The sequence below is a fragment of the Saccopteryx bilineata genome, chromosome 3 (assembly GCF_036850765.1).
Source record: "Saccopteryx bilineata isolate mSacBil1 chromosome 3, mSacBil1_pri_phased_curated, whole genome shotgun sequence".
NCBI lineage: Eukaryota > Metazoa > Chordata > Mammalia > Chiroptera > Emballonuridae > Saccopteryx > Saccopteryx bilineata.
The window spans coordinates 300,604,927-300,627,944 of record NC_089492.1 but is presented as its reverse complement, the minus strand read 5'-3'; the positions used below and the strand labels follow the sequence as shown (position 1 = coordinate 300,627,944).

Sequence of the window (23,018 nt, the reverse complement as noted above, 5' to 3'; positions counted from 1 at the left end):
CTAGAAAAAGGTCAAATAAACAACTTAGTCCTGCAACTAAAAGAAAAAGAACAGGAAGTAAAGCCTAGAGGAAGTAGAAGAAAATAACAAAGATCAGAGCAGAAATAAATGACATAGAGGCTAAAAAACAATACAGAGGATCAATGAAACCAAGAGCTGGTTCTTTGAAAAGGTAAACAAGATTGATGAACCCTTAGCCAGGCTCAGCAAGAAAAAAAGAGAAAGACTCAAATAAATAAAATTAGAAATGAGGGTGGAGAAGTAACAACTGACACAGCAGAAATACAAAGGACTGTGAGAAAATACTATGAAAATCTGTATGCCAAAAATTAGACCTCGGTGAAATGGACAAATTCCTTGAAAAATATAACCTTTCAAAAATCAATCTGGAAGAATCAGAAAACCTAAGTAGACCGATTAGAACAAATGAGATTGAAACAGTTATCAAAAAACTTCCAACAAACAAAAGCCCTGGGCCAGATGGCTTCACAGGCGAATTCTACCAAACATTCAAAGAACTAACTCCTATCCTTCTCAAGCTATTTCAAAAATTCAAGAGGAGGGATAAGTTCCAAGCTCCTTTTATGAGGCGAGCATAATTCTGATTCCAAAACTCGGCAAAGACAACATAAAGAAAGACTACTATAAGCCAATATTCCTGATGAATTTAGATGCTAAAATTCTCAACAACATATTAGTAAACCAGATATAGCAGTACATGAAAAAAAATCATATACCATGAACAAGTGGGATTTATTCTGGGGAGGCAAGGCTGGTATAATATTTGCAAATCAATCAATGTGATTCATCACATAAACAAAAGGAAGGACAAAAACCACAAATAGATACATAAAAAGCATTCAATAAAATCCAACACCCATTTATGATCAAAACTCTCAGCAAAGTAGAAATACAGGGAACATACCTCAACATGATAAAGGCCATCTATGACAGGCCCACAGTCAACATCATACTCAATGGGCAAAAGTTAATCCCCTTAAGATCAGGAACAAGGCAGGGGTGGGGTGCCCCCTTTCACCACTCTTATTAAATATAGTTTTGGAAGTCCTAGCCACAGCAATCAGACAAGAAGAAATAAAAAGGCATCCAAATTGGAAAAGAAGAAGTAAAACTATCATTATTTGTTGATGATATAATACTGTACATAGAAAACCCTAAAGTCTCAGTCAAAAAACTACTGGACATGATAAATAAATTCAGCAAGGTGTCAGGATATACAATTAATACTCAGAAATCAGAGGCATTTTTGTACACCAACAATGATCTGATTGAAAGATAAATTAAGAAAACAGTCCCCTTCACTATTCCAACAACAAAAAAAAATAGAGTACCTAGGAGTAAACTTAACCAAGGAGGTTAAAGACTTGTACTCGGAAAATTATAAAACATTGATAAAAGAAATCAAGGAAGATACAAACAAGTGGAAGCATATATCATGTTCATGGTTAGGAAGAATAAACATCATTAAAATGTCCATATTACCCAAAGCAATTTATAAATTCAATGAAATTCCTATTAAAAAACCAAAGACATACTTCAAAGATATAGAACAAATATTCCAAAAATTCATATGGAACCAAAAAAGAACATGAATAGCCTCAGTAATGTTGAAAAAGCAAAATAAAGTGGATGGTATCACACTTCCGGAAGTCAAGTTATTCTACAAGGCCATTGTACTCAAAACAGCCTGGTACTGGCATAAAAACAGGCATATAGATCAATGGAACAGAACAGAGAACTCAGAAATAAACCCGCACCTTAATGGACAACTGTTATTTGACAAGGGTGGTAATAGCATACAATGGAGTAAAGACAGTCTCTTTAACAAATAGTGTTGGGAAAACTGGACAGCTACCTGCAAAAAAGTAAAACTAGATCACCAGCTTACACCATTCACAAATATAAACTCAAAATGGATAAAAGACTTAAATGTAAGTAATGAAACCATAAGCATCCTAGAGGAAAACATAGGCAATAAGCTCTCCGACATCTCTCATAGCAATATATTTGCTGATTTATCTCCACGTGCAAGGGAAATAAAGGACAGGATAAACAAATGGGACTATATCAAACTAAAAAGCTTTTGCACAGCTAAAGACAATATGAACAAAATAAAAAGGCAAACCACACAATGGGAGAGCATATTCGACAATATGTCTGATAAGAGGTTAATAACCAAAATTTATAAAGAACTTCTAAAACTCAACACCAGAAAGATAAACAATCCAATCAAAAAATGGGCAAAAGACATGAATAGACACTTCTCCAAAGAGGACATACAGATGGCCAATAGGCAGATGAAAAAATGCTCAACATCATTAATCATTAGAGAAATGCAAATTAAAACCACAATGAGATATCACCTCACACCAGTCAGAATGGCGCTCATCAACAAACCAACACAGAATAAGTGCTGGTGAGGATGTGGAGAAAAGGGAACACTCCTGCACTGCTGGTGGGAATGCAGACTGGTGCAGCCACTGCGGAAAACAGTATGGAGATTTTTCAAGAAATTGAAAATCGAACTGCCTTTTGATCCAGCTATCGCACTTTTAGGAATATACCCCAAGAACACCATAGAACTGTTCCAGAAGGAGAAATGCACCCCCATGTTTATGGCAGCATTGTTCACAATAGCGAAGATCTGGAAACAGCCCAAGTGTCCGTCAGAGGACGAGTGGATTAAAAAGCTTTGGTACATATACACGATGGAATACTATGGGGCCATGAAAAAGAAGAAAATATTAGTTTTTGCAACAACATGGATGGACCTGGAAACTACTATGTGAAGTGAAATAAGCCAAGCAGAGAAAGAAAAATATCATGACCTCACTCATATGAGGAATCACACAAACAATATGAACTGAGGAGCGGAATAGAGACAGAGGCGGGATCAAAGGATCCAGAAGGAAAGCGGACAGAGGGAAAGGGGATGATAGGGTGATAGGATGGGACAAGAGCAGAAAAGCAAATCCTGGAGGGAAGGGGGGAGGGCATTACAGGGAGGGGGACAGGGGATGTACCGTGGAACACGGGGGAGGGGAGGATGTATTCAGAGGGACAGTAGAATCAATGTAAACACAATAAATTAAAATTTAAAAAAAGAAAAGAGTGAAACCTTAGCTTTTGCAGAAGAATGGACAGACATACAAGGTATTGTGCTATATGAAATAAGTCTGGCAGAGAAACACATGTGTGATATGATGTCAATTATATTTGGAATCTAAAAAACAATATAAATGAATAAACAACCAGAAAGAGACTCACAGGTATAGTGAACAAAGTGATGGCTTCCAGAGGAGAGGGGAGTTGGAAGACTGGGACAAAAAGCTGAACCGCTTGAGTACACATTGGTAGTTAGAGAACAGTCATGGGATGTAAAGTACAACATCAGGAATATAGTAAATAATACTGTGTTAACTATCCTGGGTCACGGAAATACCATGGAGAATATTTTCAGATTTTGTAAAGTATATAAAGGTCTAACCACTATCCTGTACATCTGAAACTAGTTCAAAATAATACTGAATGAAAAAGAAAATGCAAACTAAGAACAAAAAATTGCTTTGCAGAATTTTGAAAATTATATAAAAGTTCCAGTGATTGCCTGACCAGGCAGTGGCGCAGTGGATAGAGTACCAGGCTGAGATGTAGAGGACCCAGGTTCGAGACCCCAAGGTCGCCAGCTTGAGCGCAGGTTCATCTGGTTTGAGCAAAAGCTCACCAGCGAGAGAGTCCAAAGTCGCTGGCTCGAGCAAGGGGTTACTCGGTCTGCTGTAGCCCCCTGGTCAAGGCACACATGAGAAAGCAATCAGTGAACAATTAAGGAACCACAACAAAGAATTGATGTTTCTCATCTCTCTCCCTTCCTGTCTGTCCCTGTCTCTGCCACAAAAAACCCAAAACATTCCAGAAATCAAAGTTCCTTCGAAATATTAACTATAACTTATAATTGGGTGTACCCTCAAACAGCAGAAAGTTTACATCATGACATTATACAGCAGAACAATTTCTTAGAAAATGCATTCAAATCATTTGAGCATAACTGTCAAGTATAATTGTAATAAAGATATTTAAATGACATGAGATATTTTTTCTGGTTTACTGTATTTCACCTAATCTTTTAAAAATATGTAGGCTATAATCCATCTCAAACAAAATAACCTTTATTTCCAAATAAAAAAAGTATGAGAAAGTTGTAAAATGTGGAAAGACTAATCTATAAACATTTCAGATTCAGCACACCATGGAAACATGCTGAGAAATCAAATGAAAAACTTCATCGTTGCTTTTGCATGAAATAAGCTAGAATTGAGAAACAAAGCCATTTCCTAAATAGGAAGTGTCCAATAATGCGGTATCCCACTTCTTACCAAAGGAGAACAATTCGGCATGGTGCTCCAGCACTTGTGAATCCAAAAGTAAAATATGACAAGGATCTTACCAAAAAGTGAAAACACATAGGACAGAGTCCCAGGCAGCTCTGAACTGCACAAGAAAGAATTACAGAATGACAGTGATGATGAAAGCAGGTAACAGTAGACCCTTTCCCACCTGCTGGGCAACACCGTAAATTTGCCAATGGCAGGAAATATTGAAGGACTCTATAAGATACGAAGAAACATGAAATTACTCTAATGTGGATAATTAAAAAATACAGACTGGAAATATTTTTTTCTTCTTTTCCAAGATAAAGGAGGGGAGATAGACAAACTCGTGCATGCACCATGATGTGATCCACCTAAAAACTCCCATCTGGGCCATGGATGCCACTGAGCTATTTTTAGTGCTCTATTTTTAGTGCTAGAGGTAGAGACACCACAGAGCCATCCTCAATGCCCAGGGATAATATGCTGGAACCAAAGGAGACACGGCTTCAAGAGGGAAAGAGAAAGAAAGTAGAAGAGAAAAAGAGAGAGAAGGGTGAAGGGCGGAGAAGCAGATGGTCACTTCCCTTGTATGCCCCGAGTGGAATCCATCCCAGGACATGTATATGCCAAGCTGATGCTCTCCCACTGAGACAAAGGGCCAGGGCCCAGACCAGAAAGTTGTAATGATAATTCATACTAAGCAAAACAACATTTTGAATTAAAACAGAATTAGATCTTCACACTTTGGAAAGATGCTTTGTGTTGTGATGAAATCATTCAGTCTACACTTTTTAGTGTCTTGTGGGAATAGAACTAGAAATGTTAAATCTGTCCTGACGTGGCTGTGATACCGTGCATAAAATGTCAAATGGGGACACAGAAGACTCACATTCATAACCCCATGGTCACTGGCTTGAACAAAGGGTCATGGACTCTGCTGTAGCTCCTCATATAGGTACATAAAAGAAAGCAATCCATGAACAAGTAAGGTGCCGCAAAAAAGAACTGATGCTTATCTCTCTTCCTGTCTGTCCCTATCTGTCCATCTTTTAGTATCTGTTTCTGTCAAAAATAAGAAATGAAACATCTGAAAACATGGCATCGGTCCCCAACATTTCTGAAATTTTTGCAGCCAATTTGAGGATCTCAACCACTTCCATTAAAAACTCCAAATGAGAAAAAACAGCTTATATAATTCCTCAGGAGTGTGCACACGTTTTCCATGGTCCCCAAAGCTATGGAAGAGGAGACAGATCATGGCAGCTCAGTCCAAGGGGAAGACTTGGTTTCCGCTGCTGATGTGATGATGGAGGTCACTAAAGCAAAAGCAGAGTCCTAAGAGGATGCAGGAACACGGGACGTGTCAGGGAAGAGCTGTCCCTCTATGACAGCAACCAGAATACACCTGGGCCTCTCACAGCCCTTTCCACTGCAGCAGCTTCCCAACCACACTGTAAGGTCTGCCCTCCTCCCTGATCTTTAGATCTCTCACCTGTGTCATCTGCTTCCTCATCCCACCTACCTGGGTGGGAGGATACTGTCATTTTCCTTCCCAGCTCCAATTTCTAATTCACTTTGTGCCCAAGTGAGTAGATACGATATACAGTATTACAATGTTCTACAAAATAACTTTCCAAAATACTATTTTCTGATAGCACCTTAATCATTCTAAACAACATTTAATTTTTCATATACTGAGTTCTAATTAACATGCATCATGAAGCCTTTTTTCTACACCAGCAAACCCTCATATTTGTTCCCTGACATCAGAACTCTAAAATCTGCCCTTCAAGGCAGAAACACCTGCGTGATGTTCCCTAATGAAGGAAACAAAAAGCTGCAGGTGGAGAATAAACTCAGGAAGGAAGTCATCCTCACCCAGGGAGACCAGGTTCCTGTAGTTCTCCAACATCACATCCACGTACAGTTTCCGCTGAGCTGGGTCCACACATTCCCACTCCTCCTGAGAGAAATCCACAGCCACATCCCTGAAGGTCACATCCCTGAAGGTTAATGGTTTCTGGAAGAAAAGACACATTAACAAAGGTCTGAGTTCATAATGCCATCCAACAGGAAAACAGGGTTGGAAGTTGCTTTGTTCTAAGAGAAAATGATCCAGTAAGATCATTTTCGCCCAGCAACATATATTTTTCCTGAGTGTGTGTGTGAGAGAGAAAGAGGGTCACAAAAACTAAACTGAGCGAGATGAGAAGCATCAACTTAAGCTGTGGGACTTTCTTTTTTTTTTGCATTTTTCCGAAGCTGGAAACGGGGAGGCAGTCAGACAGACTCCTGCATGTGCCACACCGGGATCCATCCGGCATGCCCACCAGGGGGCGATGTTCTGCCCCTCTGGGGCGTCGCTCTGTTGCATCCAGAGCCACTCCAGCACCTGAGGCAGAGGCCACAGAGCCATCCCCAGCTCCCAGGCCAACTTTGCTCCAATGGAGCCTTGGTTGAGGGAGGGGAAGAGAGAGACAGAGAGTAAGGAGAGGGGGAGGGGCAGAGAAGCAGATGGGCGCTTCTCCTGTGTGCCCTGGCCAGGAATCGAACCCACATTGCTTTCTGATACACACCTTGACCAGGTGCCTCTAATTGAGTCAGTGCTCCATTGCTCAAGCCTGCAACCTTTGGACTCAAGCCAGCAAACATGGGGTACTGTCTATGACCCCACACTCAGGCCAGGGATCCTGGGTTGAAGTCAGTGACCTCAGGGCTTTGAAACTGGGTCCTCAGTGTCTCAGGTCAGTGCCTCATCTACTGTGCCACTACCTGGTCAAACAGCAATAATCTTTCCACAAAAAAATTGTCATCTTCTGTTTTCTTAATCTTTCACACAGTAATATTCTCTAACTTATTTTCTAATACTGAGTAATGAGGTTTACACATGTCCATAAATGCACTACACAGACTTGACTTTCCCAGAAGATGAATTTTAAAATTAAGACATTACTGTGACCTAGTAGGTCAGTTAAATAGAATATTCTCCTGATATACCAATGTGGCAGGTTTGATTCCTTGTTAAGCACAAAGAAGCAATCAACCAATTAATTAATAAATAAGTGAAACAGTTCATGGCTTTTCCCTGTTTCTCTCTCTAAAATTTATCACTAGAATTAAGGCATCAACACAGGCATGTGGATTTGTCAATGCTGTATTTGTATCATCATGATCAGTTGTGTATATCATATTTGTCAGGTGGAAAAGTCAGGAGTTGGAAATGCACTTTTTCAAATTTGACATGGACAACAGTGAACTGCCATTTTCTAAGAATGCTGATTATCACTCAGGAGTTCTGGGATGGGGCCTCTGTTTCCACACAGCTTAACAAGCTCCCTTTTTACCAGTTACACCAGGGGTCCCCAAACTATGGCCCACGGGCCACATGCAGCCCCTTGAGGCCATTTATCCGGCCCCCACCGCACTTCTGGAAGGGGCACCTCTTTCATTGGTGGTCAGTGACAGGAGCATAGTTCCCATTGAAATACCGGTCAGTTGGTTGATTTAAATTTACTTGTTCTTTATTTTAAATATTGTATTTGTTCCCGTTTTGTTTTTTTTTTACTTTAAAATAAGATCTGTGCAGTGTGCATAGGGATTTGTTCATAGTTTTTTTTATAGTCTGGCCCTCCAATGGTCTGAGGGACAGTGAACTGGCCCGTGTAAAAAGTTTGGGGACCCCTGAGTTACACCAATGTCTCCAGTCCACGTGCCACATTTCTGAATAGCACAGAGAAAGAAAACGGGGGGAAATGCATACATGACTGTGAGCTAAAATTTTAATGGAATTTCTTGTTCTCAAGAAATAGGATGCATAGCAACCAAAAATGTACTACACATAATCTTAGAACAAGATATTTCTTCCCTTGCTGTGAGACTGCTTTGTGAAAGATACAGAGAAGGGTAGACCTTGATTTTTACTTCAAATGTGATCTACAATTTTTCAAAAAAAGTACAAACACTGGCCAATACTCATAGGAAACATCATAAACATCTATAGAAGTTTCTATAACAGATAATAACAAACTTCTGAAGCAAGAAAAAAAGATAGCTCAAATAACATTAACATGTTATGCACACAAACATAATAGGAGAACGAGGTAGAATTTGAAAGTTATAGAGCCTGACCTGTGGTGACAGAGTGGAGAGAGTCAACCTGGAACACTGAGGTTGTCAGTTCAAAACCCTGGGCTTCCCTAATCAAGGCATATATTTGAGTTTATGCTTTCTGCTCCTACTTCCTTCTCTCTCCCTACATATTGTCTTGCTCTCTCCTCTTTAAAATGAATAAAAATCTTTAAAATAAACTAAAATAAAATGATAGAATATAAAATGAAATAAATATATTGTGATTCTGTAGTTTTATGAATCACTTGTGAATGATACTCATTTTCTTTCAATGTGAGAGAGGGAGAGAGAGAGAGAGACAGAGATGAAAAACATCAGTTCTTCGTTGCATCTCCTCAGTTGTCCATTGATTGCTTTCTCATATGTGCATGGACGAGGAGGGTGGAGCTACAGCAGAGTGAGTGACCCCCTTCCTTACCATTTGGAGCAAGCTAGCAACCTTGGGCTTCAAGCCAGAGGAACTTTGTGTTTAAGCAATAGACCATGGGGTGATGTCTATCATTCCACACCCAAGGTAGCGACCTTGAGGGTTTTTTTTTTTTTCTTTTTAAACTTTTGGTGAGAAGTGGGAAGGCAGGCAGACAGACAGAATCCTGCATTGCGCCCAACCAGGATCCACCCAGCATGCCCACCAGGGGGCGATGCTCTGCCCATCGGGTCCGTTCCTCTGATGCAACCGGAGCAATTCTACCGCTGAGATGGAGGCTATAAAGCCATCCTCAGTGCCCGGGCCAACTTTGCTCCAGTGGAGCTTTGACTGTGGGAGGGGAAGAGAGAGACAGAGAAAAAGGAGAGGAAGATGGGTGGAGAAGCAGATGGACACTTCTCCTGTGTGCCCTGGCCAGGAATCGAACCTGGGACTTCCACACACCGGGCTGAAACTCTACCACTGAGCCAACTGGCCAGGGCCGAACTTGAGATTTTGAACCTGGGTTTTCTGTGTCCCAGTTCAATGCCCTATCCACTGAGCAACAGTGTGGTCAAGTGATACCCATTTTTAATAAACACAGTAGCAAGGACATCCATAATAATAGAAAAGAATTTAAAGCAATTGATTGTCTCTAATTTTTTTGAAAATTTTTACACATTCGTGGAAAGCTATCTGCTGTGACACTGTAAGCACATAACATGAATAAGCAAATGATCATAAAAGTAATAATTTTCCAAATGTCCATCTACATGTAAACCCCCACGTTCTGTTCTTTAACACTCCCTTAAAATACCAAGATATTCTCAGCAATCTAGTGAGCAAATCTTTTCTAGCTTCTCTTCTCTGTCAGAACTTCCTGTTATTCTGATCCGTAGAAGGTGCATTTTCTTAATCCTGTCCCACAGAGGTGATGCTGCAGCCACATGAAACTAAAGCCTACTTTCCCTTTTTATTGATGCTTGAGCCTCTGACCATACTCATAAGGATGTTGGACACAGTTGTTCTCCCAGGATGATGTCACAAAGGGGATATTTCTAGTATTTGAAAGTGATTAGAGGATAATGGTGGCACGAGAGATACCCCTTACCTCTCTCTTTAAAATTTCAACAAATTGAACAGTTACAACACAGTGAAGTAACCCCAGCTGAGTTCACAGTGCACCTGAAAGATCCACACACTGAATCAACTGAAGGTGTGGCTGATTCAAAGGGTGGTGTAAGATAAAATGAACTCAGCTCTGAAGAGAAAAACCGGCCTGACCAGGTTTTTCTTTCTTTGTCTTTGCTGCTCAGTGGGAAGGAGGAAGGGCCATGCTGCCTGGGTCTTGTGTACTGAGAAATGGAGAGTGAAGTCTGCAGTGCCTGAGCCTCCTTCAGATAGGAGGCGGAGAAGGTGAGAGGCAGAGGAGAGGTGCTGAACTAAGGGGGGGGGGTGAGGCGGCGAGCTGAGCTCAGGATCTCGGACACAGTTCCCATTTAATCTCTGCACCCAGACAAAGAAAGTGCGGCCTGCAACCCTCCCAGATGCCAACTCGCTCACCTCGCAGGTAGGAAGAGTGGCAGTGGCAGACCCCACAGCTAGCTCTCCAGAGCCACCCTCTCCCCTGAGAAATAGAGCTTCTCCAATTCCACATCAGGTCTCCCTGGTTTCCTGAGACATGAGGAGGAGCATCCAGAAACCTCAAATCGCCATTGCTAGGACCTTAAAGCCATAGAGCTATAAAGCCATAAATGTGAAGCTGTAAAACCGTCACTACATGCCACACCCCCACTGACTGTGGCCCTGTCTGCATCACTAACAGGAAGGTCCCAGTGGGGTTCTTCCAAAAACTCTCAGAGCCAAAACTTGAAGTACAACAACACCTCCTGGGAAAATACAGTAACCTCACAAACCTGAAATTTCCTTTTATATTTCTTTTCCTCATTACATTTACTTTCATTTTTCTTTTCTTTTTTTCCTTTTTCCATTTGAATTTTATTACCTTGAACTTTTAGATTTTTATTTTTTTCAGTTTTACATTTCTTTTTCCTTTTTTATGTTTTCCTTTTTTTCTGTGGTTTTTCATTTTGCTTATCATGTATAAAATTTTTATTTTTTATAGCTTTTTTACACTTTTATTTATTATTTTTTCATTGTTTCTTGTTAGAGTTCTTAACAATGCCAGTCTCAAATACCATCAAGGAAGAAGAAATCAAATACCATGGATACACAAGAAAGAAACATAATTTAGATAGATAATAAAAAATCTCCGTGAAGAAATCTCAAGTACAAGGAAACCCTGGACATAAAAGAGAGGGAAATTTAAAACTGAAGTTATAAAAACTCAGTGAGTTGGGAGAAAACACTGATAGGCAATTTATTGAGCTGAAAAAGAAATTAATGAAGAAAAAGAGTACTTCACCAAAAAAATTTATTTATTTATTTATTTATTTATTCATTTTAGAAAGGAGAGAGAGAGGGAGAGAAGAGAGAGACAAAGAGAGAGAAGGGGGAGGAGCAGGAAGCATCAACTCCCATATGTGCCTTGACCAGGCAAGCCCAGGGTTTTGAACCGGCAACCTCAGCATTTCCAGGTCGACGCTTTATCCACTGCGCCACCACAGGTCAGGCTTCACCAAAAAAATTTAAAGTTTAAAAAAGAACCAAACAGAGATGAAGAACTCAATACATGAACTGAAATATGAGTTAGTAAGTTCAGCTAATAAAACAGGCAAGACAAAAAAAAGTAACATTGAAAACAGGCAAGTAGAAATGCTACAAAGAAAAGAGGGGACAAACTCATGAATAAAAAAATGAGAGAGTGCCACAAGAACTAACTGCCTCTGTCAGAAAGAGCAATATAAGGTATGACCAGGTGGAGGTGCAGTGGATAGAGAGTTGGACTGGGACACAGAGGACCCAATTTGAAACCATGAAGTCGCCAGCTTGAGCACAAGTTTGCTGGCATGAGCATGGATAGGATCATAGACATCACCCCGCAGTCACTGATCTGAGCCCAAAAACCAATGGCTTGAGGAAGGGGTCACTTGCTCTGCTGTCGCTCCCCATTAAGGCACATATCAGAAAGCAACCAATGAACACTGAAGGAGTTGCAACGAAGAACTGATGCTTCTCATCTCTCTCCCTTCCTGTCTGTCTGTCCCTATCTGTCTCTCTCTCTCTCTCTCTGTAACAACAACAAAAAAGAAAGAGCAATATAAGAATAACGGGTATATCAGAAGAAGAAAAGAGGGAGCAGGGGATGGAGAGCCTATTCAAACAAATAATGGATGAGAACTTCCCAAACCTATGAAAAGAGAGCTTCAAATCTAAGCAAGCACAATGCTGAGTTACCTCAACCGAAACAGACCTACACACAGGAAAAGGGACCATCTGCTTTTCCACCCCTACCTTTCTCCCTTCTTTCTCTCTCCCCCTCTTGCAGCCAAGGCTCCACTCGATCAAGTTGGCCTGAGCACTCAGGATAACACCATGGCCTCGCCTGAGGCACTAAAATGGCTCCAGTTACAATGGAACAATGGTCCCAGATGAGCAAAACATCATCCCCTAGTGCAGTGATTTTCAACCTTTGTTTCTCAAGCACTCATAAACTAATTACTAAAAAAAAAGTGGCCCTGACCTCTTCTTCTTTAGTAACTAATTTATTTGTGCCATGAGATGAAAATGGTTGTATTTAGTCAGGGGCACTGACCTTAGTAATTAGTGTGTGTTTGTGCCATGAAAAAAAAAAGGTTGAAAATCACTGCCCTAGTGGACTTGCCAGGTGAATCCTGGTCATTCAAATGTGGGAGTCTGTCTCTCTCTGCCTTTTTACTTATCACCTAAGAAAAATACATAAAAAACAAACAAACAAAAAACAGGTGTAGCCATACTCATATCTAACAATGCTGACTTCAAGACAACAAAGGTAACCATACACACAGATAGACATTTCATACTGATACAGGGAAACTGTAACAAGAATACATTACAATTCTTTATATGAACTGAATCAGAAAACACCAGAATATATAAGACATGTACTAACAGATCTAAAAATAGAAACAGACAAAAACATGGATATACTTGGAGAACTCAACATGCCATTTATACCTTTAGATCGATCATCCAAACAGAAAATCAATAAAGAACTATTGACCATTGCCTGACCAAGTGGTGGCGCAGTGGATGGAGCGTCGAACTGGGATGCGGAAGTACCCAGGTTTGAGACCCTGAGGTCACCAGCTTGAGCGCGGGCTCATCTGGCTTGAGCAAAGAGCTCACCAGCTTGGACTCAAGGTCGCTGGCTCCAGCAGGGGGTTACTCGATCTGCTGAAGGCCCACGGTCAAGGCACATGTGAGAAAGCAATCAATGAACAACTAAGAAGTCGCAATGCGCAACGAGAAACTGATGATTGATGTTTCTCATCTCTCTCCGTTCCTGTCTGTCTGTCCCTGTCTATCTCTGCCTCTGTAAAAACAAACAAACAAACAAACAAACAAAAAAAAACTATTGACCACAAATGACACACTGGACCAAATGTAGATAATAAACATTTACAAGCCATTTCATCCCAGTATGTTCTCCTCCAGTGTGCATGTAACATTCTCAAGAGTGGACCATATTTTGAGCCTCAAACTATCATCAACACATTCAAGATTGAAATTATACCAAGCATATACTCTGACCATAAGGCTTTGAAATTAGAATTCAGCCTGATCTGTGGTGGAACAATGAATAAAATGCTGACCTGGAACACTGATGCTGGTTCAATACCCTAGGCTTGCCTCGTCAAGGCATATAAGATAGTTGATGCTTCCTGCTCCTTCCCTGCTTCTCTCTCTCTCTCTCCATCTCTCTTTCCTCTAAAAATAAATTTAAAAAAAAAAGAAATTAGAATTCAACTGAAAAAAGAAAATGAAGAAACCTACAAAAATGTGAAAATTAAACAACATACTTCTAAAAAAAATGACTAGGTCAAAGAAAAAATAAAAGCAAAGATCAAAAGGTACATACAGCCTGACCAGGAGGTGGCACAGCAGAGTGTCAGACTGGGATGTGGAGAACCCAGGTTTGAAATACCGAGGTCGCCGGATTGAGTAAAGGGTCACTCACTCTGTTGTAGTCCCCAGGTCAAGGCAAATAAAAAAAGCAATCACTGAACAACTAAGGTGCCACAAGGAAGAATTGATGCTTCTCATCTCTCTCCATTCCTGCCTGTGTGACTGTCCTTATCTGTCCCTCTCTCTGTCTCTGTCACACAAACACAAAAATTAATTGATAATATAGTATCATTTATAACAGTATGGATGGACCCTGAAAATATTATGCTGAATGAAATAAGTATGTCAAACCTAAGAACTGTTTACACACCTTGTTGGGATATAAAATGGAGGCTCATGGACATAGATAAAAGTGGTTACCTGGAAGAAGGGATGAGGGGGAGAATAATAAGGGGAGGGGTGTGGGAAGGGTATAAAGAAGAGGGACAAATATAAGATGACAGAAAATAATTTAACTCCGGGTGATGGGAATACAACATAATCAATAGCTCAAATGCTGTGGATGTGTTTACCTGAATCCTATGTAATCTTATTGATCAATGTTGCCCTGTTAAATTGTCTAAATAATAGTAAAAAAAAAAGTGATTAATTCATGGTGGGAATTTTTAATACTCTCAGGGAGCCTAGATGAAGACAAGGCACAGAAGGCTCTGGGACAAAGGAGGGAAGGGAAATATATAAGCCGCTGACCCTGACAATTAGGAAAAAGAGCCTGGGCCCTGGACAGATAGCTCAGTAGGTTGGAGCATGACCTTGAAGTGCAGAGGTTGCTGGTTTGATCTCTGCCCAGGGCACATACAGGAACAGGTCAACATTCTCGCCAGACTCGCGCTCTCTCCCTGACTCTATCTAAAATCAATAAAATACTGTAAATACTAAAAAAAAAAAGGAAAGAAAAAGAGAAAGAGCTAGTCTGGTGGCACAGTCGATAAATCATCAACCTGGGATGTTGAGGTTGCTGGTTCAAAACATGGGCTGACCCAATCAAGGCACATAAGGGAAGCCCCTACTACAAGTTGAAGCTCCCCACTTCTAGCCCCTCTTTCTCTGTCTCCATCTTTCTACTATCTAAAATCAATAAATAAATTTAAAAAATAATAAGTAAATGGAAACAACTTCACTATACAGGAACATCAGAAGAAGAGAAGTAAAGGTTGCAGGTCCTAAATCCACTGAAGTTAGGAGGAAAAGCAAACAGCCTCTGAGCAGGACACATCGCTTACCTGAGAAGCAGCCATTCTGTCCTGGTCCAGCTCCTGCTTGTTTTCTCAGGCAACAATATGAGAAGTCTGCATTTGGAGAATGTGCCACCACAGGTGTCTACACAGACCCTCTATCCACTTCCACCACACTCACAGACAGAAGGACCTGGAAATGCTGAAAAGGCCAGACTCTCCTGTCCTTCCTCACTGGAGTCAGCCAACAGTGCTCCTGCAGGGAGACCACACTGTATTATTTTCCTGCCTTCCCCTGTCTGTCGTCCCTCAGACGCCCACACATTCCCACAGCAATGAGAACGGGCGCTGCTCTCCTGAACACCCAAACCCAACACAAAACCCTGTCACCTCCCCTGACCATCCCTGCTCCCCACTCTCACTAATGCATCCCGGGCGCTCTCCTCTCTGGAGCATGTCTGTGCCTCCCCACTCACCTTCGCCTGTCTCTCTCTTAAGATTCAAGGGTTCCTCTTTTGCCTCTGAAACTTGTTTCCTAAGACCATTCTACATCAGTGACTTACTTTTTTCAATGAGACAGAGAGGGGGAGAGACAGGTGCAAACAGACAGTAAAAGACAGAGATGAGAAGCATCAATTCTTCATTGTGGCTCTCTGGCTGTTCATTGATTGCTTTCTCATATGTGCCTTGATGGGGAAGGAGGTGGCTACAGTAGAGTGAGTGATGCCTTGCTCAACCCAGCAGCCTTGGGCTTCAAGGCAATGAACTTTGTGCTCAAACCAGCGACCATGGTGTCATGTCTATGATCCCACTCTAAAGTGGGACCCAGCACTCATGCCAGTGACCTCAGGGTTTTCAACCTGGGTCCTCTGTATTCCAGTCCAACGTTTTATCCACTGCAACACCACGTAAACAAGATACTTCTGTGAATTCTAAATAAAATTTGTCATATAAAAAACAAAAACAGAAAGCAAATGCTTCTGGGATCCTTCCTGCTAATCCCGGGGCTCACCCTGCTATCACCTGAAGCAGCTCATGAAAACAATGCTAACTGACCCGTGGTAGTGCAATGAATAAAGTGTAGACCTGGAACACGAAGCTTGCTGGTTCAAAGCACATATGGGAATTGATGCTTCCTAGTCCTCCCTCCATTCACTCTCTTTCTCACCCTAGCTACTCTCTATGTTGAATAAGTAAAGAACTAAACAAAACAATGCTGCTCCACCCAGAGCAGCTCTCAAAGTTTGAGGGGGATGGTGCAGGTGATGTCCTTTCTTAAAAATCAAACCATCTAATAGGACTCCAGAGGGGAATGGTTTAGCTTCAATAAGCATGCAGATCCCTTGGGGATGAGGGCTCCACTGGAAGTTGTGGTTCTGCAGGTCTGCAGTGGGGCCCAGGATATGGCATCTTTATCTAGGTCCCTGTGGTGCCTGCACTGCTCCCTCAGAGCTGTTTTCAGCAGCACTGGCTGACGGGGATCAGAACCTGCACCTCACACTATTGGATACAACAAGGATGGTTTCACCCTTTAAGGTAGTAATTCAACAAATTACATGAAAATGAGAAAAAGCTGCAGAACATTTGATGAACTCAAGACACAAGGCTCTGACAGCTAAGATCAGACATCCTTACCAAGTACACAATGAAACAGCCTAATACACTTTACTAAATACCAATGGCTGTTTCAACATGATAGACACTATAAAGGATGCAGGACTCAGAATTTAAATTTGACACAATATATTTACATTTAAAATGAAAACGATATGGAGTTCGTTTGTTTTTGTATTTTTCTGAAGTTAGAAAATGAGGAGGCAGTCAGACTCCCGCATATGCCCGACTGGGATCCACCCGGCATGCCCACCAGGGGGCGACGCTCCACCCATCTGGGGCGTTGCTCTGTTGCAACCAGAGCCATTCTAGAGCCTGAAGCAGAGGCCATAGAGCCATCCTCAGCTCCTGGGCCAACTTTGCTCCAATGGAGCCTTGGCTGCAAGAGGGGAAGAGAGACAGAGAGGAAGGAGAGGGGGAAGTGTGGAGAAGCAGATGGGTGCCTCTACTGTGTGCCCTGGCCAGGAATCGAACCTGGACTCCTGCATGCCAGGCCGATGCTCTACCACTGACCAACCGGCCAGGGCCTGGAATATTTTTTAATGTAACAACTTCTGGATCAAAGATTTAAAAAGTTGAGACTGCCTCATATTTGGCAAAGAATTATAAGCTCTGGTTATGGCCTTGGCCAGTTGGATCAGCAGTAGAGCGTCAGCACGGTATGTGTCAGTCCTGGGTTGGTTTCCTGGTAAGGGCACACAGACTAAGTGACCACCTGCTTCTGCACTCCTCCTCTCCCTTCAGTTTACGTTTCTCTTCCCCTCCTGCAGCCATGACTTTATTGACGCAAGGGCCCCAGGCACTGAGGATGGCTTCATGACTTCACCTGAGGCGCTAGAATAGCTCAAAATTATAATAAATCAACTGCAGAGCAACAGCCCCAGATGTGCAGAGCACCCCTAGTGGGCTTCCATGGAGGACCCCTGTGGGGGTGCATGCAGTATTGTCTTTCTGCCTCCCTGCTTCTCACTTAAGGGAGGAAGAAAAAAAAAAAACAATTATAAGCCATGGTTCTGAGATATCATCAATGCTTATTATTTATTTATTTACTTATTTTTTTACTTTTCTGAGGTTGGAAACGGGGAAGCAGTCACAGACTGCCGCATGCGCCTGACCGGGATCCACCAGGCATGCCCACCAGGGGCTGATGCTCCGCCCATCTGGGGCATTGCTCTGTTGCAACCAGAGCCATTCTAGCGCCTGAGGCAGATGCCATGGAGCCATCCTCAGTGCCTGGGCCAACTTTTTGCTCCAATGGAGCCTTGGCTGCGGGAGGGGAAGAGAGAGACAGAGAGGAAGGAGAGGGGGAGAAACAGATGGGTGCCTCTCCTGTGTGCCCTGGCCGGGAATCAAACCCCAGACTCCTGCACGCCAGGCCAACACTCTACCACTGAGCCAACCGGCCAGGGATCAATGCTTATTTTAAAAGGTAATAACTACTGCCTGATCTGTGGTGCAGTGGATAAAGCGTCGACCTGGAAATGCTAAGGTCCCCGGTTCAAAACCCTAGGCTTGCCTGGTCAAGGCACATATGGGAATTGATGCTTCCAGCTCCTCTCCCCCCTTCTCTCTCTCTGTCTCTCCTCTCTCTCCCAATGTCTCTCTCTAAAATGAATAAAAAATAAAAGGTAATAACTACTGCAAGAAAGCAGATTAACAGACTAAGATTCATCTCAGTAGGTTTTTCTTTAAGGAGTTAAATGGGAGATGTGTAATAAAAGAGATAAATCCATTGGGCCAAAAAAAAAAAATTTTTTTTTCTGAAGCTGGAAACGGGGAGAGACAGACAGACTCCCGCATGCGCCCGACCGGGATCCACCCGGCACACCCACCAGGGGGCGATGCTCTGCCCCTCCGGGGCCTCACTCTGTTGCGACCAGAGCCACTCTAGCGCCTGGGGCAGAGGCCGAGGAGCCATCCCCAGCACCCGGGCCATCTTTGCTCCAGTGGAGCTTCGGCTGTGGGATGGGAAGAGAGAGACAGAGAGGAAGGAGAGGGGGAGGGGTGGAGAAACAGATGGGCGCTTCTCCTGTGTGCCCTGGCCGGGAATCGAACCCGGGACTTCTGCACGCCAGGCCGACGTTCTACCACTGAGCCAACCAGCCAGGGCCAAAAAAATTTTTTACCTTCATCCCCACTTCTGCTCTCCAGCTCCCCTCCCTGCGCCCTTCTCTCCGGGCCCCTCCCTCTCCTCGGGGTTTCTCCCCTTTCTTCCCCTCACGCTCCTCTCCCCGGTTACTGTCACTCTCCCCGTCGCGGTCCGGTCCCCCGCATCCCCAAGTTGCCGTCTCTTCATGGCCCCTCACTGACCTCTCCTCCCCCTCCCGTGTCTCTCTCCGTCCCCTGACCCCTCCCAGCCCCGCTCTGCGCGTCCCCCGGGCCCCTTCGCTGTCGCCGTTCCTACACAGCCTCCCCGCGCGGGGCCGGGGGCTCTTCTGGGGACCCCGCGTTCTCGCCCCGAATCCCCGCCCCATGGAGAATGTGCTCCTCCTAGATCCGGGCCTCTTATTAAATGGGGTGGTGTTTCAGGAGGGGGTCCGCAGGTCCCCGGGCTCTACGGGTCGAGAGAGTCCACGCGGGGGGAGGGGCGGACACTGTCTCCGGGAACTTGAAAAAGGGCGGGGAGGGGGGCGGGCTGCCCCCTCGGACCGATGCAGGAAACCCCGCGGCAGGGGGTATCCCAGGCCCAAAGGTGGGGGACACTGGCGGGGCGGCCTCAGAGTTTCTCCGGAAACCGACGCGAAGTCTCCTCCCGGCAGCGAAGCGGCAGGCTCGGGGCCTCTCACTGGGACTCCGCACTCACCGCTGGGGGCTCGAGAGCGGGGCTCTCGGCGTCCGCAGCGACCCTCAGGCGCCCCTCGTGCAGGAACGGGGTCGGGGAGGGTCAGCTTTAAACCGGGAAGATCACCTTCAGATCCCGCGTGATATTTGTACAGCCGCTTCCGGGTCTGTAACACCCTGCGCGTGCGCAGTGCCTCAAAACCCGGGCTGGACTACTGCCTGAATGAGCGCTTCTGCAATTGGTGGGTCGTGATAGCAGGCGGGTCTATATCTAAAAGCAGAAATGAGAGGGGCGGTTGCCAGGGCGGGGCCTGGCTACATCCTCCTGCTCTCATTGGTTTTAGAATTTTCTTCTGTGTTGGTTTGAATTTTGTCATTATTCCTAAAATTGAAATATTTTTTTCCCAAACTTTATGTGGTAATGACCTTTCACAGATTGAATTATTATTATTTTTTCATCAAGTGAGAGGCCGGGAGGCGGAGAGATAGTGCCTGCATGCTCACCCCCTCCCAACCAGGATCCACTGGCAATTATTCTCTGGGGCTGATGTTCTACCCACCTGAGGCTGCTTGTTGGGCAGACGAGTTTGTAAAATTTGTATTTTTTGAGTTTGCTCACTTTTATTGTTAAAAAATGCTGGGCAGCCATGTGTGGGCCTGCCCTCAGAGCAGGGCAGTTGATTGCAAATTATGGATTGCATTTCTGCTTGGGAGGGGCCGTTGTTTTACTAATGTTTGCTATTGTGCTTTGATAGAAACAGAGTGACACTGAGCCTAAAAAACCCATTTATTTTATATGCTTAAACAAAACATTATTGTGCTGGAGAGTGGAGGCAATGACCAAATCTTTTTTTAAAAAATTGAGGGTATAAAGAGCACGATTCAATTGTGGCTGCAAGGAACAATAATTTTCATCTTTCCCTTTCTGTTTTTGTAGATGTAACTTTAGGGTTTTGTTAGCACATTTAATAATAGCTTGTCCTTGTGGTTTATAGGGGATCCTCATTTTATGAAGAATCTATAATGTTGACAAAAGTCGGTAAAAGCTCAACTAGTATAAGCGGGGGGCATTGTAAATTTTAATTCCACAGGCTTTCCAAGAATTGTGAAAGCCGCTAAGCAATGAGCTATAATATGTTTAACACTTTCCCATGTTTGTGCTGTGGCAACAAAAATCTTGAAAATGTATCTACACAAACATGTACCATCTTAGTTTATGGAATAAAGGAATATGGGTCACAGCTGTGAGGTCGGTTGGCAATAGGGGAGGATCATGTGAGGAACCACGCCCAGTAACTTTGGCTGGAACCGCCCACACCCATGCCCACGAAAAAGAAAAGGCCTGGAGCCCGTTGAAAAAGAACGACTCTCTGTCAGCCAATTAAATTTCTCCATGTCATAGCAACCCGACCACCCTACCGACCCTATAAATTACCCCCATGCGGAAGAATCTGTGCAAGTTCTCTGGCCCCTATCTTGCGGACAAGAGAACATCGTCCAGGAAGCGCTCTACTAAATAAAGCTTTTGCTATTCCACACTTTGTGGCTATGCCCTTCTTTCTTCCTCAGCAGGGAAAATATCTTACAACAGCCATCTGCCACAGGTGACTAGGACAAAGTGCTCCTGAGTTAATTCTGGTAGAAGAGACTGGGGAGTGGGTATGACAATTGGGATTTTGTTTAATGATCAATCAAGTTTGTTCTCAAGTAAGACTTAATTCTCTCAAAGGCTGTTAGCCTTTTGATGACATTGCTGATGGGCTGCTTGTGTTAAAAAGTACCGTACCTTAATCCACGGTTTACATAGAGACACCAAGTCCAAATGAATTTTTGAGAAATTTATTAATTACCCAGCTAGCTACACGGGGCATTATCCCAAATTATGTAGGCTCTCTTACTGTTCTAGACCTTCTTTTATACAGAATCAAGTACTGGTTGGGGTGGGTAAGGAGGGAGCATGGTACAATAGTCAATTACTAACAAGCATGCAACATCTATCTATAGAATCTATCAAAAGGAATAAAAGAATTCCTTCATCACGAGATAACACAGTTGTGACAATTGGTTTACATACTTGTTGCAGTCCAGCCATGACAAGTCTAATACAGGGTCTTGAATGGGAAAAGGTATGGAATTGAATAAATGATAGATAGAGATGTAAAGATATATACATACAGATAGGTTCGGGAGGATGGCATAGAGAACAATCTCTACTGTTCCTGAGCTGTAACATGGCTGCTCCCAAAAGCACACCCATCTTTATTCAGGGAAAAAACGTGGTCCATTAGCAATTCAATTGTTTTTAAGACAACTCAAAGACAACCCCCACCAGACCATTCAAATCTAACTTTACACCAATAAGAAACTAGCTTCCAGTCTCTTCTGGAACATATGGGTAGGACAAACAAGAATTGGTATAGCTCTTTGTTAACTACGTAGGTGAGGTGGGGGTTGGGCCCAGTACCTTTGTCCCCTAAACATATCCAGATTGCAAAAATGCCCTGTTTTTATTTCGGTCCCCAACAGACCACCCTTCTGTATTTTTTTAAACTTCAATTTGTGTGCTGTGATTCATACTCATTTGAATTCCCATGTTCTGATTTGGAGGCAGACTGGAAAAAAATATAAAATAAACAACAAAATTAAAATAGCCAATGCTAACAGATGCTACAAGTGTCCTAATACAGTAAACTGATTAAAGCCTATTAGATTATCAAGCAAAGTCTAAACAGGATCTGAAATAAAATTCTTACACTCTTAAATGTCCTTAACATGTTAATGTAATTTCACCAAGTCCATGTTGACACCATCACTGCTTCACATTATTTGTAAATGTAACCCAACCCCACTTCAGTCTGAGAACTGTCCCAAGGAGCAGGAGTCACACACATTCAGAAAAAGTCCACAAGGCACTGGAATTGTGGTCACATTTCCACACTTTGCAGCTAGAGACCAACTCCCAATGACCACTGCTTCTAGCTGGCAATGATTCAGATAGACTGAAAAAGTCATCTGCAGCATGTATGGAGATGGAGCTTCTGTTTTTTTTAAACTGAATAGATGAACCCAGGGGGCATTTCCCTGGAGCTCTGTAGCTGTGGGGTGGTGGAAAAAACCTTGGGCTACACTATGCTGGGTGGCAGAGGTAAATTTGTCTAAATTAGGAGCAGGGACCAGCCTAAAGTAGGCACAGAGCATTGAGACAGGAGGAATAAAGGAGACACTATAAATATATATTAAACAAAGCAGCAGAAAATAAGACTATCAACACCCACAACAGAGATCTTTGAGGAATGAATAAAAACCTGAATATTCAGGAAAGGCATAGTAAGTGGCCCTCGTGTTCATAAGAAATGAGACCAGTTTACCTGCTACTTGGAAGAAATACCCTAGGCTCATCCACAGCGATATGAGATGGGGTCAACGGTCCTGGGCACCTTTAGCCTTCAGTGGCAA

General features: G+C 43.1%; 1 protein-coding gene across 1 annotated transcript in view; it reads right to left on the bottom strand.

Annotated features, from left to right (window-relative positions):
• Positions 1-19,705, bottom strand: part of LOC136331947 (zinc finger protein 420-like) — a 335,310-nt gene extending 315,605 nt beyond the window's left edge. Inside the window, 3 exon segments of the mRNA XM_066271122.1 lie at positions 6,270-6,411; positions 15,216-15,423; positions 19,585-19,705. Of these exon segments, the coding sequence (XP_066127219.1) occupies positions 6,270-6,411; positions 15,216-15,230 (157 nt within the window). The 5' untranslated portion in view covers positions 15,231-15,423; positions 19,585-19,705.
• Between the last annotated feature and the right edge of the window lie 3,313 nt (positions 19,706-23,018).